The 16,051-nt window shown below is 43.6% G+C and overlaps 1 protein-coding gene across 8 annotated transcripts in view; it reads right to left on the minus strand.

Annotated features, from left to right (window-relative positions):
- Window positions 1–16,051, minus strand: part of KALRN (kalirin RhoGEF kinase) — a 528,347-nt gene that overhangs the window by 345,422 nt on the left and 166,874 nt on the right. For all 8 annotated transcript variants that reach the window (XR_005829443.1, XR_005829442.1, XM_040604676.1 and 5 more), the window contains exons 2-3: window positions 15,044–15,118; window positions 2,696–2,810 (exon numbers count right to left, since the gene is read on the minus strand). Coding sequence is in view for 6 of the 8 variants with exons in the window: in XM_040604676.1 (XP_040460610.1) it covers window positions 2,696–2,810; window positions 15,044–15,118 (190 nt within the window). In the remaining 2 variants the exon portion in view is untranslated. The remainder of the gene's footprint in view (window positions 1–2,695; window positions 2,811–15,043; window positions 15,119–16,051) is intronic.

Below are 16,051 nucleotides of genomic sequence, written 5' to 3' on the forward strand. Positions count from 1 at the left end.
TGCTAATGAAACTGTTTATTTTCACAAATGGATGGCTGATGCAGTTATTCATTACGGCACTCATCTTGGAACAAATATTAACTGGGAGCCAGTGAAAGAAATTCAAGTGGCTCCTTCTATGTATTTGCTTCCAAAAAGTAAATCTGAAAGTTAAAGTGAACAAAATGTTTAGGAAAAATGAGTTTTCAGTGTTTTCTCACACCACATAGGTTACACAATCCTGCATGCCAAACCCAAGAAGTTTGTGATGATGTTTCGCTGCCACAGCCATGAGTTCACAGCTGTGGCACCAGACAAAACAGGACTAGGAGCAACCTGAAGAAGTCACCTCCCGATTCATCATCCCCTGCCTTGAACATTTATACACAGGCCAGAGGTTTGCTTATAGAGTTAGACAGGAATTTAAGATATTAGATTACTTATTCTAGTGCTAATGAAGATCCATTAGAAATCTTTTCCTCTCATCCAGCCTAAGCTTCCCTTGCTTTGTCTTTAACATTTCTGTTTCTTGTCCTAGCCCTACGAACCCTTTCCTTTTGCAGCATCACAACGTGTTTACAAACACCCTTCTCACTCTCTTCTGTTCTTTTGGCTGAGCAACCTCTACCCTTTTTCCTTCCTTGACAGACCACTTTTTCTAGACCTCGGATCACTCTTCCTGCTTTCTGCTCCACACCTCTCAATGTGTAATGTCCCAAACAGGAGACATTGCTCTGGTTAATGCCTCCACAGAACCAATGTGCAAGGATCCTTGGGAAACTGGTGAAAGTGCTTCAGGAGTAGCCAGTCCCTCACTGCTGGGTACATTTTCATGATGGGAGGTTGAATCGCAGAGGAAGGAATATTCGCTGGTATATCTTTGCAGTGAAAGACCAGGAGGTGGAATGTTTTTTTTAGTGTTTCTAGAGAGGCAAGCAGCTGCATTTTGTATTAGCTCCTTCATCATGCACCTTTGTCCCTCAGATTCTGCATCATCAAAGAAAAATCATTGCTGAGTTAGGCAACCAAAAGCAGCATCAAAGATTGAGCTAATCTATTTAGATGTGTAAGATCAGGGAACAGAAGGGAGCTTTCCTGCTATTACTGCCACCTCCACGAGGGAAGAGCAATTAATAGAAAAGATTGACATGTTAGAAGGTAATTTTTGCTGTGCAATACTTGCAACCTCAAGCAATGTCGTATCTTCATATTTGCGACCATGCAAAAAACTGATAAGATGTAAGGGAGCAGTTTCATTACTGTAGCAGCTGGAAGGGGATTGCCAGGCCCTGGGACACAGACTCCCGGGGAGTGACCTACTGCTCTCCCAGCCCCGCAGCATGTCCTTAATCTCTCACACAATATGGTTGAAAATAGAGCTGGCTAGAGGAAAAAAGGGGAGAGGATGGGGAGAAAAGCAAACCAATTCAGCTTATTAGTAAAACCTTGATGAGCAGAAGTCCAACTCAGCAAAAATTGTATTGCCAGAGGACTCGTGAAGTCCAGGAAACATGCACTGGCAGATCTGGCACACTGCTGAGTTTGTCCCTTGCTCTCTGCAGCCAAGTGATGAGTCTCCAAACTGCTCTCAACTCTCTTCCATACCAAACATGGGACCATTGTTCTCTGCATATTGCACGTTTAGGAACTGAGTGCGTTTCTGAGACCCTTCCTTACCTCTTGACTTCCAGACACAGTCAAACCCTCTGCCCTTCAGGTCTTAACTTCATGTTTTGCAAAAAGATGAGCACTGTTTAACTGGTTATACACTGGGTTCAAAAAGAAGGAGCATCCAGGTGGCACAGGGTGTGTTACTGCAATACTGAACATCCTTTCTGAGCTGCTCGCTTGCCCTGTGATAACATTTGTCTCAATAACCAGTGCAGTTGTTACTGGGTAAATATATTTGGCAAGCTTGAAAATAGGGAAAGGAAGCTGGATGAGGATGCACATAGCCTTGTACTCTCAGAGGCATTAAACATTGGCTCAGAAATACCTGCCTGGGCACTGAGCCCTATAAACTGTGTCCCACAGCTTGCAAAGATGAATATGCACTAGCAACAGACCTCTCCCCCAGCATTCTTGGGAAAGGGATGGGGACCTGCATGTTGGAGGAGGGACACAGGCACTAATGCGGGAAAAGGTGCTGGTTTACACGTAGAACTATTTGAAATGTCTTTCTTTGAAAGCTTCCCCCTTAGTCCAACCATGTTCCTTCCTGAGCCTGGAGAAAGCTCTGGAAAGTGTTGGAACAGGAAGATCTGCCTCCTTGCACAGGGCAGGCTTTCCTCCCCAGCAACTACAATCCCCTACCCCAGCTCTCCTGAACCTCCTACAAGGTATTAAAAAAGCAACAGCACACAGCAGGCTCTCTCCAGCTTGCTATATTTAACTGCAGACCTCTAAGCACTCTCCTCCTTTTCCACTCTGTAAGTGCCACACAGAAACATGGGGAACGAGAGCTGCTCCTTGTTGCCGTCACGAGCCTGAAGCCCAAGTTTGCTCACACTGCCTCCATGCTGGGGCTCCTGCACTGCTATGTGTGCAACAAAAACCATCAGAGCATACACAGGAGGAGGAAGTGAAAACTTCTGTTCCTCCATCCCAAGAACTGAAGGTACTAAATGTTAATACTTGGAAATCGGCAACCGCCAAGAACAAGTTCCCCACCCACCCATCCACCCTGAGCTTTGAAGTGTTTTCTTTCTAGCTTTACCTTGGCACGCTGGCCAAATAAGTCACAAGTTTCCGAAGGTCTTCCTGCCTTATTCTGTCGTGATTGCTGCGGGCTGGGAAGGTCAAGACAGGACCACCTCGTTTATCACGGCCACCTGCGGAAAATAAAGGATTGTTAGAAAATCAGGCAGGAAGCACATGTCAAAAAAACTATGTGCACCAAATTGATAAACACAAATTACAGCACATTCAAGAGCCCGTGCACTCTTTGTAGCTTTCATGCTTGCCTAATTGAGAAAGACATGCTCGCATTTGCTGGAGCTCCAAAGGGGGGAAATAAAACCAAAACAAAACAACACACAAAAAAATTTGCTACTAGCATTTCTTCTGACTCTCACCTAATCCCATCAAATCCAATATAACTGCAAATCCAAGCAGGCAATGCTAATAAAATCCTACTTTGAGGATAGTTTTAAACTGTTAACGCCAAGAAAGTAAAACTATTTTTCACTGGTACTCAGTGAGTTGTATTGTTCCTGTCCAGATATTTCACAATGTCCCATCAGTTAGAAGCGATGTATCCTGGTAATGTTTATGCAGTAAGATGTTCTAATCTATCTGGCAGATCATCAGAAATTGAAAATTTGATTAGAAGTTCATGCCTCCTATGCTTTCTATTTATAGAGTGCTGTTGGCAATTTGAATGATTTTTGTTTTTTTCCCCTGTAGCTTTCCTGTCCTAAAATCCACTCTCTTTAAACTGCCAGTTTCTGGCACTTCATCTTTTACAGCAATTGTCACAATTGTACACAAGACACCTGCACTCTGTGGGGCCATGACTTCCGTAGGGGTTCTAAACACCCTAATTCAGAAGGCAGAGTTCTAAGCGGCTCTGCTGTAAGAGTAGGATCAGCAGGAGAGCACACGTGTACTTGGAGAAATGGTATCCTGAATCACCACAGGACAAAGACTTGCTCTGGGCAGAATTTAGATCAGGACTCAAGGACACGCCTCATACAACAGGAGTTCCTGCAGGTGGACCAACCAGAAACCAAATTGATGAGATACACCCATGTACCCCAAGGCACAGGTTTTCCAGCTGGCCCTCCTGACAGAAAAGAGAAGGCACTTGTAGATCCAGCTCCCATCTGACAACATACCCCCTTGTCCATTTTATTTTGAAACTGTCCATTCAGTTGTGGCCACAACAGGCACAAGCTCACCTTCTAGCACCAAGTGGCTCTCTACATGACCAGAGCTACAAAGAAGCAGCTAAAAATAGCAATGTAGTTAATATATATATTTTATATGTATGTATGTATGTATGTATATTTTTTAAAAAATTGCTGTCCTGTCTAAAGAGTTTTCTACAGCACTACAGACTGTACATGTTAGTTTGTTACATAAACTTCATCTATACAGACAGAGATGCCAGTTCCACCCTGTGTTACAGTTCATCAATCCCAGAGTTTTCAACAGATCCTATATACCCCAAGGGTTACATCATGCACCTCTTCATTGGAGCCAGGTCATTTCTGATCTGTCCAGTGGTATAAATGGAGAGGCAAACAAGAGATGCCAGGGATACTTATGGAGTACAAAACCTGTCCTGCCTAACCTTCATCCAAATCTCACTGGCTGATGTTTGTCTTCAGCTCCACACTGCAAAGGTGAGGAAGGTCCATGGGAATTCAGCATCACCTTGGCTGATTCATGCCTCTGCCACAGAGCATGAGAATGGGGGTGTAATGTAGCAAGGATTCAGTTCACAAGGAAATAAGCTCATTTTTATTTTCAGACCTATATACATATATATGTATAAAAAATTTCCTCACTTTAAGCACATTTGTTGAGATTATTTCACAAACCGTAACAATGCCAAAACCATTATATCATGCATGATGTGTCCAACAGAAAAGAAGCCAGCCTATAGAACGGCAAACCAATCTAGTAACTAAAGCTGAAGGGAAATATTTTTTCAACACAGGAAGCTTTTCAAGGTTTTGAAAAATTTCCCGTCATATCAAGATGTAACCAAGGCTTTCAAAAGCTTCCAGATATTCACTGAAGCACAGACCTGAACTTGAATTGCATCCCAGAAGAACATGCTACCCGCTACTCAGTCAGGCTCCCTTTCCTCCTCCATTCTCAGTTATTTAAATATTTCTACAAAGTGGAAAAGCACTGAGAGATGAGATCAGGAGACACCCATGCCCATACATATAATTAATTCCCCAAGATATGAAACACCCATGAAGGGCCATGAGCTTCCCACAGCCCAGCAGCCCTGATCACACTGATGCTGCTCATTCACCTCAGCTTGGTAAACCAAAAATTGTGTAGCTGGGCCAGGGACCTACTTCCCACCCACAGTTCCACCGAAGTGAGCTCTGCCAAAAAAAATATTACAAAATTAAATATCTAAATTCCGGTAGGTTGAAGAAGTTAAATCGGAAAATTCTTGACCCTTTTACTAACAGCAACACAAGATTTGCAGCTACAGAAAAGGAAACAGGGTCCAGAACATTCCTGTCCTGTCTTTGCTTCAGGATAAAAATTGTCCCTCAACAGCTCATCTAAACTGTCCTCAGGGAAGCAGGATAAATAAGGCTCTAGCACAAAGTCAGAAGTTACCAGGACAGACCAGAGAAAATGGGTTAATTCTCACTGGAGGAGGAAGGTTACACGATGACCCACTTGGAGGTTTCTGGATGATGGAAGGAAAAATGAGTGCCTGGACTGATTCCTTCTGGTCCTATGACACAGAAGAACAAGGAGACATGGGGCAAATATCAAGAAATGTGAAGATTAGAAACAAATGTTTCTCATTTATGATAAAAGTATTGCTCTATGCTTGAGCAATAGGGTGAAATTATTATTACAAGTGCATCATACATATTAAAAACCTTCACTCGTTTCCAAATTATTCATGAGCAATCCCTAATTTTTATGAATGCCTGCATAATTCACAATTTTATGAAGAGCCTGTACAAAGAAACATCAGGTTTCTTCCAGAACAAACCATGGTATGCTTAATTCGCCATGAGACTTGCAGAGTTCATACTCTCTTAAATACTATGTGACTTTTGCATTGCACTTTATAAAGCAAATCTCAGCTTTTCTAGGCAAACCAAATGGGATATTACCACCATCGAACCTTAGATGCCTAACATGCCTGTATTAGGACCCTCACCTCCTCTAACAGAGCCTCCAGAGTGGTAGTAACAGCCACTAAAAGAGAAAAAAGTCTTTTGGCATTGGCTGTACAGGGTGTTTATACCTTTCCTCTTCTTTATTGTTATGTCCTTTTTTACTGAGGGGACTAGTGAGGTACAGCGAGGGGAAGAAACTCAGCCTGGATCCCACAGCAATTTACTTGAAGAACCAGGAGTAGAAATGAGGTCTTCTGACTCTTAGTCCACTGTGTTAGAGCTTCATAGTGCTTAAGCTAAAAGTCAGCAACTAAAAACATTACAGAAACTCTGTCTCTGCTTGTTAGTATTCCACCCACAGAGGCTAATCTTGCCCCAAGTTGGCCATGGTCTCAACACCATTTTTACATGAACAGTCTTTTCAGAGAAATACCCGGCACTTTGTTTTAAAAGAAAATAAAACATGAAAGAGTCTCAATTGCTCTAATCAATATGTCCCATCTCCTGCCTCCCACCAGGCTCCCAGACATGGGATGAAATAATCAAACATGTCATTAGGTTTGCTGATTACAGTTATTAAATGCTAAAACAAACAGCTGATAATTTCAAATTGTCTTTCAAGGTGGGTTTTCACGGGCTTTGCTCTGATTTAGAGGCGCAAACAGATGGTCTAGCTATTAGTGCTCTGGAAAAAGGAGTCAGGAAAACACATGTTCTTCAGGGCACAAAGTACTGAGAACAAGTATTTAGCCATCCATGTCTTTCATTCCTCCTACAAAATCCTTTGTTGATGGCCTTGCCTGTTGGTTCTTCCCATCTCCCTTCCTTCTAGCCTATACAGAAACCATTGTGAAATTCAACACTTGTTCCCAGAAGCAGAATTACAGATTTTTTTCCTCCACAAATCATACAGGGGATATTGCAGTGATGGCACAAGGCATCGTGATGCATACCACGTTAAAAGAAAACATTAAAGACGCCTGCAAGCAAGAGGAAGGGGACTCTGGTCACAAGTCCCTGTCCTGGCAGCTGCCTGAACTGACAACCGTCTCAGTGGTGGGCTCAAATGTTTCTGCCCACAGGTAAGTCAAGACGTTGGCCAGCCCAGATTGTTATTAATGTGAACTCTGCATGCAGGCCTTCCCAATTTCAAGTCCTGAGGCGCATCCATTCCTGACAATACACAAAAAGCTGAATTTCCAGCTTTGTGTAATCCTGTTTAGGACAGGAAATTATCAGTTTCCTTTAATGCAGACTTCTTGCATACGACAGATAATGATTTTATCGAGCTCTGTTTTCAAGCTGCATCTCTCCAGTTCTGTCAGCCATTCTATCATGATACTTACCTGCTTGCATTTATCTCTGTTTAAGGGACTCACGTCCTCTGCTTCCTTTTGCACTCTATAAGCACAAATTCACAAGGCCTAACCATAGACAAAAACAAATGTCCACACACATAAAGGCTCCTGAGTACCTTGTCTAAGGTCCTTCAACACATCAGCAATGGAGACAGTAGTACTTAGTGTCTCTGGCCTCCGTCCAGATGTCTACTGCAGTTCAAATGAATACTCTGCTTCATCTGACTCCTGCAGATCATAAGCTGATCAATCCTGATGTGGCAGACTCTGCTGAGACCATAAGTGAGTTTCCAGAGGAGCTGAAATACTCCTCAAAAAGGTATTTCAGTCCAAAAATATCATGAAAAAATGAATGACAATGATGAGAACTAGGAGACAGAATGAGCTCAGCTGATGTCGGACGCCTCAATAAAATGGCAAACAATGTGCTCTGGATTTCTAAATCTAATTGACAGACTTCCTAGGAAAGCCAAGTATCAAGGAATTTGTATCCAGAGTCTTAAAATAATATTCCTTTCCCTACCATAGTTGAGCTCTGTGAGAGCCTGCTTGCTACCAGACCTCCTGTGAACAGACCCCTATACTAAAACTCCTCCAGCTTCAAGAGGGGCTAATTTCTTGTAAGGGTCATATATAGAACTACCTGTGTGACAGCCCTGAAATTTAGCTGGTTACAAAGCAGGTGATTCTAGTCAAACAATGATGGAAATTTAAGCTCCCACAACAATCCCACCTGCAAATTAACACAGCTGCAGTGCAGCTACCAAAGCCTGATCCTCCAGCGTGTTGCTCTTCGCAGCACCCTATACCAGAGTCAACTGCCTGAATCAAAGCCTAATGGCCAACACTTGCAACATTACATTTAGGGTTATCAAATGCAAAACCAGGCCTGTATGTTCCCACCAGAAGATCCCTTGGCAGAGCAGATCAGAGGCTGCAGACAGCACGCTCCGCACAACCACTGTAGGAAATGTGCCCATTTCCCACCAGGCAGATTTACTCTGCAGTCACTCAGAGCCACTGCATGGATTTGAAAAGACCACATGTTGTGGCTTGTAACACACCTCTGCTGACTTATGCAAATATTTTGGGAGACTTCTTTAATTTTAAATGTTTACTTGGACAAGTGAGACTCATTAAAACCAAGGAAGATCTGCTTTTCGTGAAAGGCAAAACTTCCAGAGAGAGTTCAGAGGAGCGTGTTTCTTCCTCTGGAAGAAGGTGTTTTGCTGTGAATTATTGAGGGAGCATCAGTACCCTCCTCTTCAACACTGACCCTTACTCACACCTATACAAAACTTGCTGCCTTTTGCCCAGCTGCAAATCAGGTTTTAATCTTGCCCTCTATTGAAGACATATGGGAATAACTGTATATATTAAAAAAAAATAATAGAGGAACTGAACAAAATAAACACCAAATCTTCAAAACAAAACACCCCACTGCACACCCTCTTGCCACTGGAGGAGGAAAGGGGACAAAACAGCATGTGGTGATGCCAGTCATGCTGCTGGTGGTACTGACAGGCACCCTAAACTCAGGCCACTGGGCGTAACATTAGAAGCTGTACAGAATAAGGAGAAATAACGAGAGGCCATATTCACCCTGATCACACAGTTTTTCCTCCTCATTTGAGATAAGCACAGAGAAACGGCAATGTTTCTGATGTTCATCATCAAAATTAAATATATGATATATTGATTTAATATAACTGGCTGCTCAGGTTCACCACATCCCCAGCAGGTTAGTCCTTGGTAGCTGCAGCCAAGTAGCGGATCCTGCAAATTAATGAAAGTTCAGGGGAGAGTTCAAGCTATTGGACTTCCATAATTGCTATTAGGAAGGCTTTTTCCCCTCTGGTTTTAAGAAGAAATCCAGCCTAGAGCTGGAAAACACTGGCGGATGACATTTTTTCTGAAATGGCACATTCCAGCTAAGTATTTCCATTTCAAATAGCCTTTATTTTCCCACAAAAAAAAAAAAAAAAAGTATTAGAAGAACCAACCATTGCTAACTCAGAGACAATGTCCAGTTCTGAATTTCAGTGCTTCTTGTCAGTTAAAATTGATTCCTTTGGAAAAAGCCATAAGCCTACAAACCAAAGCACTTTCATAGAAATAAGGAAGTTTTCAGAGGTGATGACTTATTAGTGGGACAGAAGAGCAAACCTTACTGCAAAATGACCAATATTTTTGGTTGTTATCATATTATTTCAGGTGCTACAGTCACCTCCCTGGGTCCTTATATTGATTTATAAGCTCCTAGTCTTGATTTTGTATAAGGACCAGTCTCGACCGCCTGCGTAAATGAAGATGAGACTTTTGCTGAGATATGCATGGAGCTCAGTGTCCTTAAGGACAAGAAAACCCAGTGAGCTGGAACAGGATGGAATGTATACATATCTTCTTGCTTCACAGGCTCAGTTCCTTCCTCTTATCGTTATTTTGAAAGTCCCCGTCTTTAAATGAGAAGCTATACCTATGTAACGGGATACAGGGACCCGTTGACCAGGAGGTGGTCAGAGTCCAGTGCGTTTGGATGACATTCAATCGATGACTTGTGATCCCAAATGTTCTTGCAAGTCTTTTTGGATAGAAATTTTGATTGGGTTGATTTTTTGCCCAGCTCTGTACGGCACTTGAACCCTCCTGCCTCTCCACAAGGCAGCACAGGTTGCATCACTACTCTCACACATGCTAATTAAGGGAGTACATAAAGATGAAATCTCCCTGCTCTAAGGAGATATTGGTGGATCTTGGCAAGCTGCTGGTGTCCAAGTGCCAGGACAGTAAGTGCTGGCATTAACTAGGTATTATCCACAGAAACTGTTTAATTTAGTCCATGGCTACAGTTAAAACATACGGAAAGAAACACGGTAATTGATTCTGCATACTACATTTACAACCTGTAAATGAAATCAGACATCCCAGGAAACATTTTGATTTCTGCTTTAACCTTAGAGTCCCAATGAGGAGATTGAAACAGTCCCCATAGGTAAAGACTCTCCTCTAGCCTCAAAAATGACCTAACACTTGAAAAACAAAAGGAAAAAAAAAACCAAAAAAAAACCCCAAACAACAAAACCCCAGCAGGCTCAGGCCTCATCAAAAGACCTGGAAACTTTACAGTCTAAACTTCCTCATTTTCTTCTTCAAAGAAAAATCTGCATCACCGCAGCAGCAAATTCTAGAGGAAAGCATGATGGCCCAAAACCACTAAGAAAATTCAATAGTCAAGCAATGCTATGTTTTTCTAATAGTGTATTTCATCTTTTTGGCATTTCCTTTGATTTCAAACTACATCAGGGAATGGTATAAAAAGGAAGGCATTTTTCTGTAACAAAATATAGAAGAATTGTTGATGTTTCATTTGAAATTTCCATTCCAGAGGAAGAGGAGAATGGATACTTTTAATTCAAATCAAAACTTTTGGTGCAAATACAAAATGCTTGCGTCATTCAAAAATTAAATATTTTGGTTAGTTCTATTCCCAAACCAATAGAATTTCCATTGTCTACAAATCAGCATGTGAGACCCCTTGAAACCTGGATCTGAACTCTTCCTGTTCCCAGAGGGCCCTGGGGTCTAATTTCAACTCCTTCTCTGAAGAGTGAAGTGCATCCATCGCAGAAAAAGAAAAAACATACCCCTCCACATGTGGTCATGTGTACTTCTGGCCTGTAATGACCTGTGGCATCTGCAGACAAGTTTTTGGGAAGGTGAGTGTCTTCCCCTCTGAACCTTCCTCTTCAATTGATCCTGCTTGCCTAAATTTAGTGAAAACTAATTGCAAAGTTGTTCTTTCATTTCATGTATTTACACTGAAATTCCTCCTCTGAAAGACCTTTCAGGAAATCTGTTTTTCCTGCAAGCTCTCATCCAGGCTCAGATGTCACTGTGACCCAGCCCATGGGCTGCTTCTGAAACATGTGGGATTGGGGACAGTGGGCTTTTGGAGGATGGAGATGGCCCAACTGTTACCGCATCCAGTTCTCCCTGTCCCACGCCTTCTGTTGCCCAAAGTCCACAGAAAACCACAGGAAAAGCCTCCTGCTTTGCTGAACACACGTTGGGAGCTCTGCTTGTCACAGCTGCAGCAGATCGTCAGCTTATTACACCCTTTTGCTGTTGATTCCTCCATGCTCAACCACCCTCTCAGAAACCTGGCCAGCCTCCTCCTTTGTACTCCTGCCTCGGCAGATGAGCAGACAGTACCTGGGAGACAGGCGGGAGCCCACGCGCTGCCACTCTTCTGAGCCCTCCAGGTAACGGGAAGTACTGGGAAGGATCCTGAGAAACATTTCTGGGTGGGACATAGGGAAAGGGCAAATGCTTTCAGTGAGATCCACAGCATTAGTCAATTAACAAGCTTTTCACAGCCTAAATGCATGAAAAGCTCCATGCAGGGAAAAGAACAATCTATCAGGCTTCCTTCCCTCCCCTGAGAGCTTCACACACATCCTCCTGTATTGCACTGATCAATAGGAAATCTCCTATAAATATAATCAAGCAGCTGAACAACATCCCAAGTTAAACCACTCTTCTAAAACAGCATCTGTGTTTCCTAGGAAAGACTATATGCCCAGCTTCCAAAATATTTCACCATGTCTCACTGAAAAAAAAAAAAAAAACAAACCCAAAAAATCACAAACCTAAAATAATCTACAACCTGTTTTATTTCCTCTCCTCTGTGCTCATCTCCTTCTCAGAATACAAAAAGCAGTCTCTGGCCTGTAGCTCGCTCCCTAATGGTTCCCAAAGCCATTCTGTTGCTGGAAGCAACACAGCGAACCACCTAGGCAAAGCCAAGATTTTATTACAGTTTCGGCAACAAGCCTCCCCCCCGCCCGCCAACACCCTGCTTCATCTGCTTCCACGAGGCCAGCGATGGAAGCGGGCAGCCAGCGATGGCCAGGGTGCGCGGCACCCCCGGCTGCTCAGGCCACCTCTCTGCTTGGAAGTGCTGGAATGGGATTTTCAGGTGCTGTTCAGACACACATACATATGAATTTTGCTCAGGTTCAGTCCAGCTCATACATGACATCACTGGAAGAAATCAATAACCAGTTCCAGGAAAAATTCCCAACATTATCCACCCCTCCACTCTCCCCCGGTGCAGGGATGCGGATGCAGAGCCCTGCGCCTGCGGCTCACTGCTGGCTGAGCCAGCTGAGGGGGAGTGCCAGGCACAGAGCCCCAGGCAGCATTCAGGCTGGATGAATCCATGCCCAGCTAGTTAAAGCTGTATTTCAACTCTGAAATTAAGTGCACTTCTGAAAGTCTGAGTGCTCCTCTAGGATTCCATGGCTGTGCAGGCAGGTCCTATTGTGCCTGCTCTCGAGCAGGCAGCACCTGGTGTCACTTCCCTGCCTGTTCTGCCTGCTGCTCTGCATGGTCCAGGCACGGAGCATCCACAACACTGAAACACGAAGCATGGTACAGCCCCTGCCTGGAGAAGCTTGTTCTCTGCAGCTTTCCTGTCAACTCAAGAAGTAAAGAACAAGCTGGTGAGCCACAGCCGATAAGAAAATAAACTATGTAACTGAGATGTTTAGCTGAGATTTTTGTGTGGGTCCTGATAAATTCTGGTGATGTAAGGAGAACCCCCTTGACAACTTTACTGTATTGTTATTGTTAAAATTAACTGTAGTATAAAACTCCAAAGAAGACTCAATAAAACTCTCCTGTTCCTCGAAGAAGCCTGATTACAAACGCAATGTGCTCCCAGAGTCTGTCCAAACTACAGAACAATTTTATTTTTTTTTTTTTTTTACCTTGCAAAGCCCAGCTATTTGTTTTTTCTATTTTGGCAAACATTTTCTCTTCTGTGCTCAAAGCATACTCTAGGATGTCATTCCATTTTAATTAAAAAGAACTTAGCCATCAGATGAAGTGCTCAAATCCTTTTCTTAATCTGCCTTATTACAACATCCCAGGGGAAGACTGGGCCGTACTTAAACTCTGGGCTGGAGGGTGATGCTGGGGTTATTGTAGTAAGACACTAGAAGCTCAGAGCATTCTATCTGCAAAGGCTCCTGATAATTGTTGCCCGTAGCCGTTGTGTTTGGAGGCCATGGAGAGGAGGTGTAAATCCTAGGACCGCTATCCAGCTAGCTGTGTCAGGAATAGGCACATTTTGAGCAGATACAAGTCTGGAGGCTGGCAAGTCTATGAGGAGCAAGCTGTCCCCTGCCTGCAGCAGATCACGGTGCGAAGCTCCGGGGGATCATGTTGGCGCTGCTTAAGGTCCCCCCATAAGGCAAGCTTGGCCCAGGACAGCATCTAACGAGCTGATGATTTGGTGTGTGACCCTCTGGCTCAGAGCTGAACTCAGGCACTGTCAGTGGAAGGGACTATATAAACAATCCAGACAGGTTGTCATTATTAAATATTCCACGAATTACCAAATGATCCTGCAGTCATTTCCATGTGAAACAACAGCAGGAGCCAAGAACTAAATTCCAGTACAGTCCCCGCATAAATTCCTCTCTTTCGCTTCCCCAGAGCACCCGGTTCAACTTTGTGTTGTGAACAAATCTGCAGGTATGCTGTGTTTCTATGACTACGTTTCCCCTCTTTGGAGCAGTGAAAGCCAACAACCATGTAAAACATTTCAGGACCTTCAGAATAAGACATCAGTGTGAGGTAAAGTAGTCCTGCATGCAAGTACTGTTGGGATAGCCTTGGGCTTTCACATGAGGCTTTTGGTGCTTCACAAACTTCCCTCAAAGTCCTGGACTTCCAAGTCATTGGTCAGAAAGTTTCGCATTTATGGAGCCCCAAATCGTTTGCTGCCCAAGCCTCCACTGGACTCGTGATCTCTGGACCATTTAACTGTTGGTACATGGGAAGACATGTCACACCAACCATTACTCAAGGTAAAAGCTTTTCCTGCCTGGCATCTCCATGGCTCAGCAGAGTGGCGAGACCCATCCTCATGGGCCCCACTCCAGCACCCCGGGGGGGTTACAGCCAGGGAGGAAGAGTTCGGGTACTTAATGGCCTTGCTGATACTCCCCTCCCCTCTGCAGTCAGCACTACTGCAGGGACAAAGGAAACAAAAAAGCAAAGACTGCAAACAGGGGAGCTGGCTATTTTTAATGCAGGTTTTCTCACTGCAACAGGGAAGATCACCAAAAGCAGCCTGAATGGTTTGCAATCATCAGAAATGCTGGCTCTGGAAATACCCTGATTTTATGCTGCCAATTTGAGTGACTTCATGCAAGATTATGATCTCTTCAGACCTCCTCTTCCCTCTCTCCCTGACAAGTTGTAATTCATGCCAGAAACAATATAATCCCAGCCATCCTCAAAGCCTTCTCCATATTTTCTAGTCCTCATCCACCCCCAGGTCCTCAAGACTTGTCTCCTGAATAAAGGTTGTAAATCTTTGTACAGGATGGCAGGAGTTCTTTGAGCTTCTGAGTTATTATGTAAATGCAGCTTCAAAGGTACTTTTAACTGCAAGTTGATTGGGATTGCAAATGAAATACCAATGATTTACAGGTCTTGGTGCTTCCTACAAACAGGAATTAATGGTGTTCACTGACCTTGAACCCAAAGCAGGATCCTTGAACCATCCTGGATGCTGAGACAGAACGGGTCTGGGATGGAGCTGAAAAGCTGCACTTTATCCCACCTGTACTGCCCATTTCCCTGTTTCTCACAATATGAAGAAAATCAATATGGGCCAGTTTCCAACACTTTGAGTATTACTGGATAGCCCTGTTCTGCACACAGCCCTTTTCTTAGCAGAAGAGCTAAGTACTACCAAGTCCAAACAAGAAAGTGGTCTCTCATGCCTCTGCAGCACCGTAAGGATCAGGATGCAGCAGGCAGGTCTCATGCTGGGATGGAGGGATCTAGAAAAGATGTGCTCACCTGACACAAAGGCCACTTTCTCCTTCAGTATAGGAAGGACATCAGCAGCTTTTAATCCATCATTTCGAAAAGAACCTGCAAAACAGAGGAAAAATGGAATCCCACATTAGAAGAGAGCTTGTCCTTGCTCCCAGCTTCAGACACTCCACGTTTCTCAAAATCAGACTGGAGAAAGTCTATAAGTCACATAAAAGCACCAAGAAACTGACCCGAATAGTTGATACACAAACAGCATTAGCAACAATAGAGATATGTTTGTAAAAAGAAAACACAGAGAATCAGCTCAAAAGTTCTGAAAGGTTAACAAATTTCCCATCAAGTAGCCACTGCATTTTTCACAGATCATACATATTATCAAGCCTGGGAGATGCCCAGCTTGCACACCAAGCCAGAATCTTCCTCCCTTCACTGTTTTGAATACAGTCCAGGCAAAATTGCAGGGAATGTTACAGCCCATACACATCCTTTTGGGATCAGCCCTTGAGGCAGATTTGCACAGGGGCTGTCTTAAAAAACGCTTTTCCCCTTCCTCCCTTTCTGCTCTACACAGCACAGCTGGAGATGGAAAGGCTTAAGGTGGGGAATGCACTCAGAGGGAGGACACGCTTCTTATGAGCCAGACAAAGTTTTTCCTGGGTAAAGAGTCGTTTGAAGCCACGGTGCATCCTCATGTAATTCATGCTGTTTGATTACATGCTAAATGTACTTACACAGGCCATTTATCTTCCCTGAAGTGCCAAAGTATTTCATGTCTCCTGAAAGCTCACCAAAGAAGTCCCAGATTTTTACTCTCCTGGAAGCCTCAGGAAAAGAATTGCTGACAGTTTCAGCCACCAGCAGCACCTTTCAGCTTTGCAAAAGACCAGCAGTAATGGGTCACCCCACAGCAAGCCAGACACTGCTATTCCATCAGTGCTACTACAAAACAAAAGGTGGGTTTGAAGGACATTTTTTGCAATTGGTCTGAAAAATAACTCGTCCATCACTGGGTAGTGAATACCCATCATG

This window comes from Falco naumanni, chromosome 8 (assembly GCF_017639655.2).
Source record: "Falco naumanni isolate bFalNau1 chromosome 8, bFalNau1.pat, whole genome shotgun sequence".
NCBI classification, from domain to species: domain Eukaryota; kingdom Metazoa; phylum Chordata; class Aves; order Falconiformes; family Falconidae; genus Falco; species Falco naumanni.